Raw genomic sequence first — 15,545 nt, 5'->3', positions numbered from 1 at the left:
TTTATTTATATAATGAAAGTTAACAAAATGATATAAATATTTTTTTGTGAATTTCTTTTATTTTTTTATTTTTGTTGATTATTTTATCTTTCATAATTTTTAATTTTTTATTAATTTAATATTTTCTGATCTATATTTATTTTTATAATAAAATAATTTAAATATTTCAGTGAATTTATTTTGTAAAATTTTATGACTTTTATGATTTGTTTTTGAAATTTTTATGAATTTGTCTATTTTTAATAGTTTTAATTTTAATTTAAAAAAAATAATAATAAACCGACATATCATTGATTTTTCATGTAACATGAACAGTACCTGTTACATTTTTTACTTCATATACAAATAAACCATATTAAAGATTTTTTATGATATGATGACAAAAAAAAAAAGATTTTTTATGATATAAGCATCACTTTACAGGTTTAAAGTGCTTATTAAATAAATTTAAGGTTTAAAGTGTTAGTGGTTGTTACTTTGGGGGTTTTTATGCTATTTTCCCTTTATGTTATTTGAAACAAAATTATTAGCAAACTATCAAAAAATGTTTTTGTTTTATTTTAATTGGCCAATGTCTTTTTCTATGATCTGATAATATTAGAGATAAAGTAGAATTTATAACATTCCTAGCTAGCAAAGACTGCAGAATACAAAATATGCTTAAAAACAAAAGTCCAAAGTTATATCCGAATCAAATAATATATACAGAGAAAATCAAACCCAAGAGACTAGACAAAACGGCTTGAATCCTAAACCACCAGAACAAACTTCAAAGCTACATAATTTTCTAACTTCTAAAAGAGAGCTTACTAAAAATTGCCTTTAGCCAAACACCGGTAAACCACTTCTTCATAGAACAAGAGGAAACTCCTAGGAACCAAGCAACCAGAACTCTGTGTGTTTGTTATGCTCCTAATTCTTTTTTTGAATAAGTTCTTTTTACCTTGTAACCCAAATCGACTATGTATCGAAACTTATGCTTCCCCATTGCATATCGTATATATAGAAAATAAAGTAACAGTTTAGCGAAATAAAGATCTTAATTAGATGATTAATCATAGATGGTGGAAAACACACAAATTTGATCGTAAAGCTCAATTCTGTGTTGTACGAACAACAGCAAAGTTGAAAGGTTTTTGGCTACTTGTTTGTTGCATTCTATTTGGAATGTAGGAATCAGAAGAAACATGGTTCAGTTCAATAGTTTATTGTTTTTGTCATGTCTTTTTTTTTTTTTTCTATTTGGAATGTAGGAATCAGAAGAAACATGGTTCAGTTCAATAGTTTATTGTTTTTGTCATGTCTTTTTTTTAATGCTTTTGAATTTGATGTATACAGTATAACTTAACTACTGGTTTGCATGCACACATAATATATTCCTCATATTCTGATAAACAACACACAACTAAATAAATTATGGATTGACTAATGAGAATGAAAAAGACAAAAAAAAAGACAACCGTGTTATGCAACACTTGCTAGGTTTTAAGAAAAAAAAATACACACACATATATATAGATATATATATATAATAGCAATACAAATGAATAATGTGAAATCAGACATAACCATTGTCATTTTCCTTAACAGATATCGTGCTTTGGATTTTATAAACATTTAGATTTATAACAAATACTCCTTCTATTTTAATATCTAAATAATTTTGAAGGTTTTTTTTGTTTCAGTAAAAGTTATTTTCCGAATCCAATATAAAATTTAAAGTAATTAAAAATATTTAAACAATTTTTTAAATAAAGTTAGATATGTTTGTTTTATAGATATACATCCAAAACTATCTAAACAGTCATGTATTGGAAATATCAAGATCTAAATACGACTCTATGGTTTCCTTGAAATAAAAAAACGGTTTAATATTAACGGTACTATGGTTTCGTCGTTCTCGGTTAACATTGATAAGAGTTAACCGAACTTTTTAAGGGTTAACTTTTAAAGTATTCAGATGTTTGTCGATTATATAGTTTATACATGTCTTACAAGAAGAAATGTAAAAAATATTGAAAGAATAAAAACATACAATATTTGTTAGAATATAGAAACCAGTTGAACTCATTTCAAAATTAACAATCCGCCCGTAGGACGGGTCGATCCTAGTTCTATTATAAACTAAAGGGTCCCTAAACTAAAACAATTTAATCTATAAACGGCTTCTATTTCCAGCTGGAGAAAAGCAATAGTTCTTCAAATGAGTTCAACTGGTTTCTATATTCTAACAAATATTGTATGTTTTTATTCTTTCAATATTTTTTTACATTTCTTCTTGTAAGACATGTATAAACTATATAATCGACAAACATCTGAATACTTTAAAAGTTAACCCTTAAAAAGTTCGGTTAACTCTTATCAATGTTAACCGAGAACGACGAAACCATAGTGCCGTTAATATTAAACCGTTTTTTATTTCAAGGAAACCATAGAGTCGTATTTAGATCTTGATATTTCCAATACATGACTGTTTAGATAGTTTTGGATGTATATCTATAAAACAAACATATCTAACTTTATTTAAAAATTGTTTAAATATTTTTAATTACTTTAAATTTTATATTGGATTCGGAAAATAACTTTCACTGAAACAAAAAAACCTTCAAAATTATTTAGATATTAAAATAGAAGGAGTATTTGTTATAAATCTAAATGTTTATAAAATCCAAAGCACGATATCTGTTAAGGAAAATGACAATGGTTATGTCTGATTTCACATTATTCATTTGTATTGCTATTATATATATATATATATGTGTGTATTTTTTTTTCTTAAAACCTAGCAAGTGTTGCATAACAGTAACACGGTTGTCTTTTTTTTTTGTCTTTTTCATTCTCATTAGTCAATCCATAATTTATTTAGTTGTGTGTTGTTTATCAGAATATGAGGAATATATTATGTGTGCATGCAAACTAGTAGTTAAGTTATACTGTATACATCAAATTCAAAAGCATAAAAAAAAAGCATATAATACATACGAAGGTGAGATAATTTGATAATTCACAAAAGTGTTAATTATTAAAAAAAAATTCCTATTTTTACCAAAACAACACTTAGTAGAACCATATCAAAGAACAACTCAATAATGAAAATTAAAAAACTCACTTCCTTAATCAACTTTTGTTTGGGTCCAAAGAAACTAAATCTTGATATGTCAAAGTGTAAGTCAACGGTCAATACTCTAGCAAAAAAAAAAAAGAGATGAAGAGGGTGCATGAGACATCGAAAGGAAGACAAAGATCAAAACTTTAATCTGAACTTAAAGAATGAATGAAAAATCATATATTAGAACTTTGAGAATTGGAATTCTGCTTTTATCCATAATAGCGACTTGAGAAAAATGCATCATGATCCAAAGTCCGACTCTAAGTGATGAATCCTTTATTCATTAAGATCAATGACAACCCGTATACAGTGTGGCATATTTAGTTGTGTTGTGTCTTCAATAACAAGACCACACGTTGATTTTTCTGATTCAGCACCTGACCTTTTTGACTTTCCAACCGGAACTACTTAACTTAATAAGACCCGACATGGGGGCTAACAACAGACCCGACATGCTTACTCTGCAACAACGCTCTTGAGACTCGTGATCGCCTCTTCTTTGATTGCAACTTCTCTTTCGAAGTGTGGAATGCTGTTAGAACCGAGTTCGGTCGAAATTAGTAAAGAGAAGACGAAGAACTCGTCTGTGGGTCTAACAAAGACGTTTTATAGATGAAGATATCAGGGCCTGGTTACAGTGGGAGTGTAAAGAGAAAGACAAGACGGAGCTCGAAGAGCTAGCCGGGAAACGGTACAAGATAACGGATAGAGATGAGTGAAAACCCTAGATCTAGCCGTCTTGTGAGTGTGTAAAAGTGTGGATCCCTTTCATGCTGCTACTCTTCTCCCTTTTATAGGCAGCTACTCGTTGTTCGCCCTAGTGTCTGCCAGTCTTGCTGGGCTTCAAGTTGCAGGGCCGACTCAATGGGCTTTGTATCCTCTGGTCGTCATACCAGCACGGGTCGCCTATTACGACGTTTCCTTAGCTCGTGAATCCTTTTTCCCTTCCTTGAAGAGTGGGCCGTATCTTGCTATTCGCTGGGCCTTTGGAGGGGTGTAATCCTCCTCCTACAAATGCCCTAGCGACAAAAGCCCAAGCAAAACCACTCAGACAATGGAACTCTCTAATCCCACACATGCAATCCCTGTCGGTCCCGAAGCACTTGAAGCTCTTGAATCTCCTAGCCATACAAAATCCTGTACCATATCTCAAGTTTCAGAGACTCTAGTCCCTCTCTTTCTTCTTCAATGTTCCAGGCTTAGATCTCCAACTAGGTTCTATGATCGCTCAATCTACTTCTATGCCTCATGATTATTTCAAGGGGCGTTACATCTTCGTTGATCTCAGATTTCCTCTATTAGGTTCACTGATTTTCTTTACTGATTATGGGTATTACCATTTTGTAATTGGGCCAAGGCCCTAATACTGCCTCACAGGCTACTTCATATATATATATAGATATAAGAAAATCCCTTTAAAAAAAACTACTTAATAAGACCATACCGATGATGTTTCTTTACTATTGCATTTTTGCTTATTCAAAAACGAAAACAAATATTTGAGTCGTAATCTTTTGGATATTCAAAAACGAAAACATATCTATCAGCACGTTACGGCCTTGGACTTATTCCTCATCTAACGCTTAACTTTAACCCTAGATAAACTTAATAGGATGAATTCAGTAGTAACCTGACACTCGTAAATTCGTAATTATTTAACCGCCAGACTACATATTCAAAAGATTCAATTGCAGAAAAAAAAAATAATTCAAATGTGTCGACGTCAATCAAATAATGTTGAAACATCAGGATAAATGCCAATATGGTCTTCAGAAAGTTGTATTGGCAAAAGAATTGGAAATAGCGGTATAATGAAAATAAGCTATATGGTAAGCAGAAAGTGGCGACATGATCCGAGAGTTTCGATAGAAAGAGTTAAAAAAATCATAGTAAGTTTAAAGTTTTGACAGCTGATTCACTTTAGTACAAAGGAATTAAGTGGTTAGGTGGTCCATGCATGTGTCTCGATACTAACACGTAAAATGGAATATGGTTTCAACTAGACCGATGTTTCTGTATTGATTACTTATGGACTATATTGATTATATTAATGTCTTACCGTAACCTGAATCAAGCGAGAAATGAGTAAAACTCTAAAATAGAAGACCAATTATCCATCAAGAATATCTCATCAAATTTATATCTAAAGAATGGAACATTTGAATGGAAATAAAAACGGCAAATGGTGCCGTATTCGTTGCCGGCCGCCGGAAATAAATAAGAAAAAGAATAGCAAAACAGACAACAAAGTTATGGTTTGGATGATTTGATGAAAACATAATAGAAACTAGTCAACGTCTTGTAACATGCCATGTGATTGCCAGCTTCACACACAAACTCCGACATATATGATCATGCTACTGTTCAAATATTAATATAGTAGTATTGTTTTTACGAGATTTTAGTAGTTAACTATTAATGCACGTTAGATGGAGTGATGTACAAATCCCCATTCATATAATTGGAACAAAGTTCCAAATCGTGCAGTAGCCACTAATTAATCGTCAATGACAGTATTGCGAGAGGCAATAATCTTATCTGATGATTGGCTATGTGATTCAAAAACTTATATAGTGGTAGTAGTTTTGTTTGGTGGTGCCTTTTGGCTTTTTTTTCTTTTTAACTATTTAGCATTCCAATACATTCTTATCATATTTAAGCTTTATCGAATTTAGAGACATTGTCTACCCCAGCCGAATCGGGCTTGATAAAGAAAAATTGAAAATAATCATAAAACGATCTTATAATTGAGCTTTGTAAACTGATTTACTTTTATTTTGTTCATGTCAACTAAACTCAGTATTCATTCATGTGGCAGATAACATATTCTGCGGATATTTTTTTTAATTTGTTTTCTTTTTATTGCAAGGACCTAATGATCATTTGACTATAATCCAAAGGCTAACTTAAAAGAATACTTTTCAATATGCTTAAAACAAAATTTGCAACTTTTTGTTTTTTCATGTGTAGTAGATTCCCTACATGACATCGGCATGCTAATCCCTCATGAGATTAGTTCACATATTAGTTCACATATAAGACTAGACCATTGGATAAAGGAACCATATCTCCAACCAAAAACATTTAACACCACAAAATAAGATCTGAGAGATGATTATATTCTGTTTACAAATGTAGTTACTTAATTAAAAAGCTTTTTTTTGCGATATCATTTATACGAGATTTGTATCAGTTTTAACGAGACACGGTACAGGTAGTGGTGTAGAAATACCATATCGGTATTTCAATATGTATGGATCATTTGTAATATATTTAAGCTGAATACTCTTAATTAATTATTTTTATTTTATCTGATTTTCCTCTATATATATAACAATACTTACTACATGTAAGAAATTTATTCAATTTCAGCAACCGTCTTTCAAACCCGAATTGTCTGGAACTGGAAGCACCCATCTTTGTCTCCAAAACCTAAACAGTTGAAGTTAGATCCATCACTTTTTTTTCTGGTGCCTTTTTATCGTACGTATAATTGATTTATGGATAGAAAGAAAAGTTAAAATTCAATTGTATAGGGTAGTATCAAATGGTGTCCTACATTTTTAGGGGGTCCTAGCTCTCCGACCAAGAAATTAAATACTTTGGATTTATCCTTTAATGAGACCAACATAATTAAAGATAAGCATACTCTTTCGAACTTTCAAATATACTTACGTTTCGGGTGCAAAACTCATGAAAAAAATAAAAAAATGTATTAAAGTTCAAAAGATATATTTTCTGTGATGGTTCTCCTCCAATGCTTAAGATAAAAAAAGTTGGAGAAATGTTGGAGAACTGGCTAGAAACGTCCCTCTGCGAAGGTATTCTATGATTAAATTGAGAGCTTCTGATTACAAGTGTAATTCCACTATTTAATCTAACTTTCTAAGCTCAACAAAAAAACGTATAAAGCATTGGAAATAATTAAAAAGAAAACAGAAACGGAAGAATGAGTTCATGACTTTGGATCCGACAGGAAGAAAAGGATCCGTAAGAAAACCTATGATTTAAGATATATACTTAGTATGTTGACAAAAAAGGATAAATACTTAGTATGTAAAAATATTACATAAAGGTGATATGTATTTTTTTGGTCGAAAAAGGTTCTATATATGTGTAAAGGGATATCTGGCTAGTATGAATTATATAGTTCGGTGGAATTGTTCGATATGTTATGCGTGCATGCGGCGGATGTGATTTTTCATTGGGTTTCAATTCTTTTTTTTTGATGCATGTGAGGACTAGTTGTTTGAGTTGTAGTGTGAGACAATAGAAACCACATGGGTAATTCAGACTGGGGAGAGTTTACAGAGTTATTTCAAATAAATTTTATGGATCACTACGAACTACTAAGAAATTTGACTAAATTAGTCTATACTATTATTTGAGAAATAAATTTGTTTATTGTCATATTCTCCGTGGTTTTAGTTAATTTTTATAATTTTCATGATTTCTAATATATTATGATAAGTAACTAGTTTAATTAATATTATTATTTAAGATTATATTTTGATATATATATTTATATGATATTTAAGATAATTAATAAAAATTAACCTATTACTAATATATATATATACACTATTATATTAAAATAATTATTTAAATAGATATTAGCAATTGGTATTAAAAATATACTGATACCATCATCATTATTTTTATCTTATATCTAGTTTATGATTTTAGTGACTAATATTATAGTTGTTTCTCTGGTTTTTATCGGAAATATTGATCTAATAGAGATTATCATAAAATTTATATATAAGTATACTAATATATATGAATTAATCGGTGTCTTTGGTTTAATCGATTTGATCGCTTAATATACTGAACAATATCTATATATATTACGGTTTCTTAAAAATAACATAAATTTGGTTTATACGATACTACGAAATTTATACTGTTTTTTATTTATATTTGGTTTGGTTCTAAATGGTTCGATTTACCGGATTGAACACTTCTAAATTATCGTTAGTTTGTTGATGTTTATAGTTGTGTTTTTATTAATCGTTTCATTGCCACATGATTATTTCTTTTCAGTCCAAATACAATATGTTTTTTTATTTCAAATATAAATTTCATATTTTCAATTATTACTATAGAAAAGATTATGATCCAAAATCTACATTACATAGATAAATCTATGGAATAAAAGAACATAGTTTAATACATTGATACCAATATGAATATTGAAATTCTAATTTATAATAATTTAAAATCTTTATTAATTAAATAACTTTTTGTAAAAAAATTATAACTAAAAATAGTAAGTAATATAGATATATAAATCTGCATTAAAGTTACAATTAGCACTAAAGTTAATCTAAACTAAAATATAATATTTTATATATTTCCAACAAACTAAAAGTGAAATTCTATAAAATTTATACTCCTACAGACGGTGAAGAAAAAACATTAAAATGACATCCTTCTAACATCCATCAAATTTATGCGCACACTTGACGAATGCATAATTCACGCAGAAAATAGTAATCCAGGAGCTTGAGTTTTATATCTGCAGCTCTGATTACTAAGAACTATAAAAATATGTAGAATTCTATTTTCCTGAACAGTCTTATTCCAGTGACCACAAACTATAACTACTAACATCATTTTCTCATACATTTTAGTGTGGGGGCAATAAAGCCAACCGTGTTTTTATTATTCCAAATGTTTCCATCTAATATAATATATTTTCATGGTAATATATGTCTCACGCCAAATTCCATGAACGCATCACGTCCCTTTAAGAAAAGACAAGCTTAGATTCATGATAAAAAGTATTTCACACGGACTCTGCATGGTCTTTACCTTTTTCACATGGCTCAGTCATCTCAAATCACAGTATCTAATCACACTTTTGGATAGTGTGATTTGATAGTAACAAATCAATATATCAGTATATGTTACCTAACTATCTGTTACGTAGTTAGCAAGGTACTTCACTCAAACGGTCCTACATAAGTGTTGAAGACAAAGGCATCCATATCTTTATCAACTTAACTATTGTTTTTTTGAAGAAAGATTTTCAATTAAAATGCTAAAAGAGTTACAGATATAAGAGCATCAGCCCTGGTTACAATTTTATAATAGTCTTTCACAAATTTAATAATGATATACGACTACATTGTAATTAAATTTAATCTCAAAAGTTAGATTAAATAAAGGAATGACATTTGTAACCAAAAGCTCTCAATTTAATTTTTAGAATACCTTCGCATAGGGATGTTTCTAGCCATTTCTCCAACATTTCTTCAATCTCTCTCTGCTATTTGTATTTGTCTACTTATTTTTTTTTTGGTCAAAATGTTAAATTTGTCTACTTATTTAGTTCTGCGTAGACTTTTGGAGATACCCTCCGTTGCGGATGGCCTACGGTCATAGGAGTTTAGAGTTCAAAATAAAACCATCCAACTTAACTATCTCTTTTTCTATAGAATCTAAACTATCTTAGTTATATGATATCAGTCACAATTGTCTTTTGTCGTGACACATTTAGTTTATATAGTGATCAATTAGGAACAGATGTGATTGTAAATACGAACTCTGAAACATCCACGTTAACACAAAGAAACAACGATCAACGTTTACTTATAAAGTTCATGAGCAGGAGTTTGAAGTATTTAGCCATAAGACTAACTGGGACTACGTCAAAGGGTATTTTCGTACTATATGATATCAAATCTGGTTAATTGAGATTGTGTAGTTGGCCTTCTAGTGGCTTAATCGTGGCCATGGAGCTTCCCATCTGCTTCTTCTTCTCCCAAATTACCCTACAAATATACTTTAAAAAGAATGTAATATAAATAAATAAATAACATATCTTCATAGTAACGAGTGGTAATGAACCGACTAGATCTACATCGAGTTATGTACATATATGTCGATGCATTTTTAATATTACCATACTTTTTAGGTTTACAGACCAGAATAAAAAACAAAACAAAAATTGTACACAGAGACAAATTAGATAAAAATTTATACTTTCCAACATAAATAAACCAATAAGAGAATGCAAAGAATGGGAAAAAATTGAATGTTACTGAGTGATGGGTAGTTAAGGAACTTTTATGGTGTTAGGCTGTCCAAGAAAAGAAGCATCTAAAGAGTTCTTAAGTACAACGTCTTAAATAAGAAAATGTCAGTCTCATTATAACCTCTCAAAACCAAACACACACACACACAGTACAATCTCTTCTTCTCTGACATATAATGGTGGTTTGAGCAAAGCTTTTTTTCAGAAGATATAATGGGGAAAACAAGCAAGTGGATTCGAAATTTCTTAACCGGAAAGAAAGAGAGAACAAAAGAGAAGATTATTCAGAGCGAGTGTGGATTCACTTCTACGACTCCAGGCACTCCTAAAGAGAAACGTCGATGGAGTTTCAGACGTTCTTCTGCCACTGCACCGCCAGCTTGTGCTTCCACCCTCAAAGATTCATCTCCACCACCTCAACCGCCACCTCCTCCACCCCCACCATTTGTGGTGGATAGTGAAGATGAGCAGAGCAAGAACGTTTCAGCCGTAGAGGTTGCAGTGGCTGTTGAAGAGTTTGCAGCAGTGAAGATCCAAGCTTGCTTTCGTTCTCATTTGGTAAAACTCAGAAACAAACTCGAGCTTGTTAAATACTCTGTTTCTTTCTACCTTCAAATTTGTGTTCAAGAGTTTCATTTTTTTTTAAAATAATTTTTTGGGGGCAGGCGAAAAAAGCATTAAGAGCGTTAAAAGGGTTGGTGAAATTACAAGCACTTGTGAGAGGTCATTTAGTAAGGAAACAAGCAACAGCTACACTTAGATGTATGCAGGCATTGATTACACTTCAAACTAAAGCTCGAGAACAGAGGATCCGTATGATCGAAGATTCACCAATAAAACCCACAAATCCAAGAACATCGATTCATAAAACCCGGATTCATAACATTTACCACGTAATGGATCTAACCCAGATCTCAAAATCTAATCTTGACAACACCCAGATCCCAAAGTTTCTGACTTTTGACTCCTCTATTTTTGCCTTGCAGGAGAATGAAGAAAACATCAAGATTGTGGAAATGGACACTCAGTCTAGATTTTACTCACCAGCTCCTTCGGCTATAACAGACATGAGTCCTCGAGCGTATAGTAGCCATTTCGAGGATTGTAACTCGTTCAACACAGCACAGAGCAGTCCTCAGTGTTCCAGATTCAAAGAGTATTACAATGGAGATTCTTTGTCTTCTTACGATTACCCTCTCTTCCCAAATTACATGGCCAATACTCAGTCTTCTAAAGCCAAGGCTCGGTCTCAGAGTGCGCCTAAGCAGAGACCTCCTGAGATCTATGAGAAGCAGCCAAGCGGGAGGAGAAGATCTTCCATGGAAGCACCGAGGAACGGTGTCCCCAGAGCTGTAAGGATGCAGAGATCTTCATCTCAGTTAGGCAAGGAAAGTCAAAGTCAAAGTCATCACCATCATCATCCGTGGATGGCAATTAAGCTCGATAGATCTAACATTTCTCTTATGGAGAGTGAATGTGGATCTACCAGTACAATTATGACCAATAGCAACTACGGTAGACATGTTGATGTGGGTTTGTGAAAAATTACTTGTTTCCCAAGAAATAATTACCTGAGGTAAATCTTCATGTTTATTGCTCTCTTGTTCCTGGCTATGTGTTGTTTTGTTTATTTCTTTCTTGTTTTTGGTTGTGTTATTGAAGGTTCAGGGGAACCATGTACTAAAAAGTGTGATTAGAAACTAGCAAGTGATTTGATTGCTGGAAGAAAATAGACACACTTAGTAACTGAAGAAGGATTCGTTTTCTCGATGATCAATATTTCAGCAAATAACAAAGAGAAATTTGGAACCATAACCATTGTAGGAATTAAATGAAGTATATATATAGCAAAAGAAATTCATTATATACATAGCAAAAGATTATGATATATTTATATAACAATTGCCATATTTCCCTTGACATGCATTTTTCCTGATTTTTTTTCTTTTTCTTTTTTTTCTGTTACAAATATGTTTTTCCTTTATATTTTAATTGATTTCAATTTCTATTAAAACAATTATTGAACTTTGTACAGTAGTTTACATAATAAAAATATAGATTTTTTACACATAATATGTTTTTCAAAACAAATTTATATTTTATAAATTTTATATAATATTCCATAATCGTGATTTTTAATCTATTATTTTACATATATATATATATATAGTTAGATTTTATTTCCAAAATAAGACATAATATTGATGTATTCTATTTTATTTAGACTATGTACAATGATTTCAACACCACTTCATTTTCAACATTCTTTTTTCTATTTTTAAAATTTCACATCACATTCTCTCTCTTCCACCTAATTATTCAACACTCACTTTATTTTTTAACATCTACAATAGTTTGTTTAATAAAATTCAACACCATACCCCACTATTTTCAATTTATACTTTTATATTTTACAATATAATAAATACATATTAATAATTTTATTGTAATTAACTTAAAATAAAAATAGCATAATGTTTGATAAAATTTGTATTTATATACTCATCTTATTTTTAGAAAATAATACTAAAATTATTCTTATAAAATAAATAAAAATGAAAAACTTTAAATACACAAAAAACACAAAACAACAAAATCCAAATTTGTTATTGGGATTTATTTAATAAAAGAAGTTTAAAACACCAAAATAATTGATTTAATTTTAACTAATATAAATTTATAATGAAAATTTAACATTTTTTTATATGTATCCAAATGAAATGAGATTAGTCTCTACTTGTAGATAATAAAAAATCATGAATTTTGATATAATATTTATTTTGTCAAAATATTTTATTAGAAAATAAATCAGTTTGAATTATTGTGTGGGATGAGCGCGCCATGTGGTAAAAATGGAGACATAATTTTTTCTTTCAACTGTTGAAAGAATTCAACTGAGTTGAATACACCTCATTCGTTTCTCAATTTCAACTCCTTCATTGCATGTTGTTCAACTGTTGAAAAAAGTTCTCAACACCTTCATTGCTCATAAAAACATATTAACATTTTCTCTCCCTCTTTCTCTCCCCTCCTCCTCCTCCTCCTTCCCCTCCCTCCCCTACTGCTACCACCGCCACCGTTTTCTCATTTTCTCCTCTGCATGTTCATTTGTCTATTCCTCTAGAATTCTTCATCTTTTTAATCCTTCTTATATTTTCATCCTTCTTATTTTTTCATCTTTTCATAATATGATTATGTATTTTTATAAATTGATTGTTATGTATTATATATCTAACGAAGATAGTATAAAATAAACATAGAATAAAAATGTTCTCTCTCTCCCTGTCCTCATTTTCTCCTCCACCTTTTCTTTTCCACTTTTTCCTCATATGTTTTTCTTCTTCATCTTTTTTATCCTCTTCATTTTTCTCATAATGGGTTGTTGTTATGAATTGATTGTTCTATACTATACTTAACATATAAGTATAATACATTATTGAGAATTTGTATTAATTAATTTTCACGCGCTGGAAATGAGAGAATCGTCCATTTTCACTCCAAAATGACACACACATCAATACATGACTATATTCTTCATTTTTTCTTACTATGTATATCTCACAAAATCACCCAATAACAAATCTCCATATGCAAAAAAAATATGTAGAAATTTTATCCAACAAAAAAAAATATGTAGAATTTCTTTTGAAATAAATAATCTTCAATCACGTGCCGAAGACGCACATCTTCCCACAACAAATTTCGAAGTATAGAGGGTTCACTTTAGACAAGTGAGGTCGCATGCATGTAAAATGATCTCCAAACTAAGTTTGTGATTTTTTTTCTCTCCACAATCTCTTTTCCTAGATCAAATGATAGTCATTGTCAAAAAGATAAGTAAAAAACAAAAGCTAATATACAAATTTATCGCAACTCTTTAACCCCACATAAATCAGCAACAAATATTTATATTCGAAATTCTACTTAGAGCACACTATCTCCACATCCTCATATAAAGCAACAATTCCATCAATATCCCCACGCTTGCGCGGGGACTAAACACCTAGTATGCAGAAGAAGAGACATATCGTCTTAACTCTTGATTCTTGCATTTTGTTATATCATACTAAATGTAGAGGACTTGAAGGAATTACAATTCGAAAGCTATATAGTCCATAAATAGACATTTTAAACGATAGAAGAACCAAATAATAAATTTATTAGGTAGAGATTCGAGATTTGCGTGGAGTGAGAGTAAAAAATAAAAATATCCATGAACATGTTAGTAGAAAATAAAAAATTTACATAGGAAGTTAGTTTTTAATAGTATGTTTGGTAAAAAATGGTGATTTTGTAGAAGGACATGTAGTTTTTATAGTATGTTGTCTTCCATATTTTATAATGAAATATAATTTAATGTCTAATAATAAATTATACATTTTAAAATCTGTCTTACTAAACATGTCGGATAAAATGTCTAAAATTTATCAAACAAGAATCATATTGTGGGCTTCAAAAAAATAAATAAAATTATCATAGGTTTGATATAGAAGTCTTCTGAAGGTGTTTCTGAAGTCTTTCTTGTAATTGACTATATTTGAATTTTTCAAAAAATATTTTTCTAGATGTTATCCGTCGGAAGATTTTTAAAGAATTCTTCTCTCGTAACCGAATGTTTGACCAAAATCTGGAATAAAATTTGATAAGATTTTTAAAAAAGTATTTTTCTAGAATTCTTCTCATTAATATTAAATATTTTATTATTATTATTCAATTGAAAAGGTAATCTACACAGCTTCTTTCGACAGTGAGAAAATTTCTATAGAAATTTTTCTCGAGAAAACTTCCTGAGAAATCTTCTATAAAAAACAAATTTCTGACAAACTTTGGTCAATTGCAAAACTAACATGTTTATCCGGGAAAACTTCTCGAGAAGGCTTCTCCGGGATTTTTGGTTTTTTTTTTATTAACAAACGAAAATTAGAACACTTCTAGGTAAGTCTTATCGATGGAGAACACATTTAGCAAAGTCTTCCCGAAGTTTTCTGAAAGTATTCGCGAACAGATCTGAACAAAAAACTATTTCATACCTTGAATCTGTGAGATGATTTCCTTAACTTCTACAAACACCCACAACTTCACTACAAAAGCTACCAACTTGTTAATGACTAAGAATCATGAACTTCAATGTCTTTATGAACCTTGCAAAGATTGGAATCAAAATTTTGGGGTTTTTTTTGGATAAATTTAAAGAAAAAATGAAAGAGATGTGATTTGTGTAAATAATTAATGAGATATGAAGAGTAAAATCAAAACTTTTGTGCATTAAGAAATTCAAATTGGCTGTTCATGGTGGTATATGTATTGGTGAAGATGAGAAAGATAAGGTAAAACAAATATTTTTGAAAAATGACATTTTCGCGAATAACTCGAACTTTAAAGATGAATAGAGAAAAT

At 30.3% G+C, this 15,545-nt stretch overlaps 1 protein-coding gene across 1 annotated transcript; it reads left to right on the top strand.

Annotated features, from left to right (window-relative positions):
• Positions 1-10,222: 10,222 nt before the first annotated feature.
• Positions 10,223-11,747, top strand: LOC108821894 (protein IQ-DOMAIN 19). The gene is made up of 3 exons (XM_018594884.2): positions 10,223-10,706; positions 10,814-11,041; positions 11,135-11,747. The coding sequence occupies exons 1-3, from the start codon at positions 10,362-10,364 to the stop codon at positions 11,687-11,689; spliced, it is 1,128 nt and encodes a 375-aa protein (XP_018450386.1). The 5' UTR covers positions 10,223-10,361; the 3' UTR covers positions 11,690-11,747.
• The last annotated feature ends 3,798 nt before the right edge of the window (positions 11,748-15,545 follow it).

Source organism: Raphanus sativus, unplaced genomic scaffold (assembly GCF_000801105.2).
Source record: "Raphanus sativus cultivar WK10039 unplaced genomic scaffold, ASM80110v3 Scaffold0663, whole genome shotgun sequence".
In the NCBI taxonomy this organism is placed as follows: Eukaryota; Viridiplantae; Streptophyta; class Magnoliopsida; order Brassicales; family Brassicaceae; genus Raphanus; species Raphanus sativus.
This window is presented reverse-complemented; position numbering and strand designations above follow the sequence as displayed.

What these genes read in the sequence shown, in the direction of transcription:
- LOC108821894 (XM_018594884.2), top strand. Translation starts at nt 10,362, where the DNA reads ATGGGGAAAACAAGCAAGTGGATTCGAAATTTCTTAACCGGAAAGAAA. An exon ending in CTTGCTTTCGTTCTCATTTG is followed by an intron (nt 10,707 to 10,813) that starts GTAAAACTCAGA and finishes TTTTGGGGGCAG; the next exon opens with GCGAAAAAAGCATTAAGAGC. An exon ending in GGATTCATAACATTTACCAC is followed by an intron (nt 11,042 to 11,134) that starts GTAATGGATCTA and finishes TTTGCCTTGCAG; the next exon opens with GAGAATGAAGAAAACATCAA.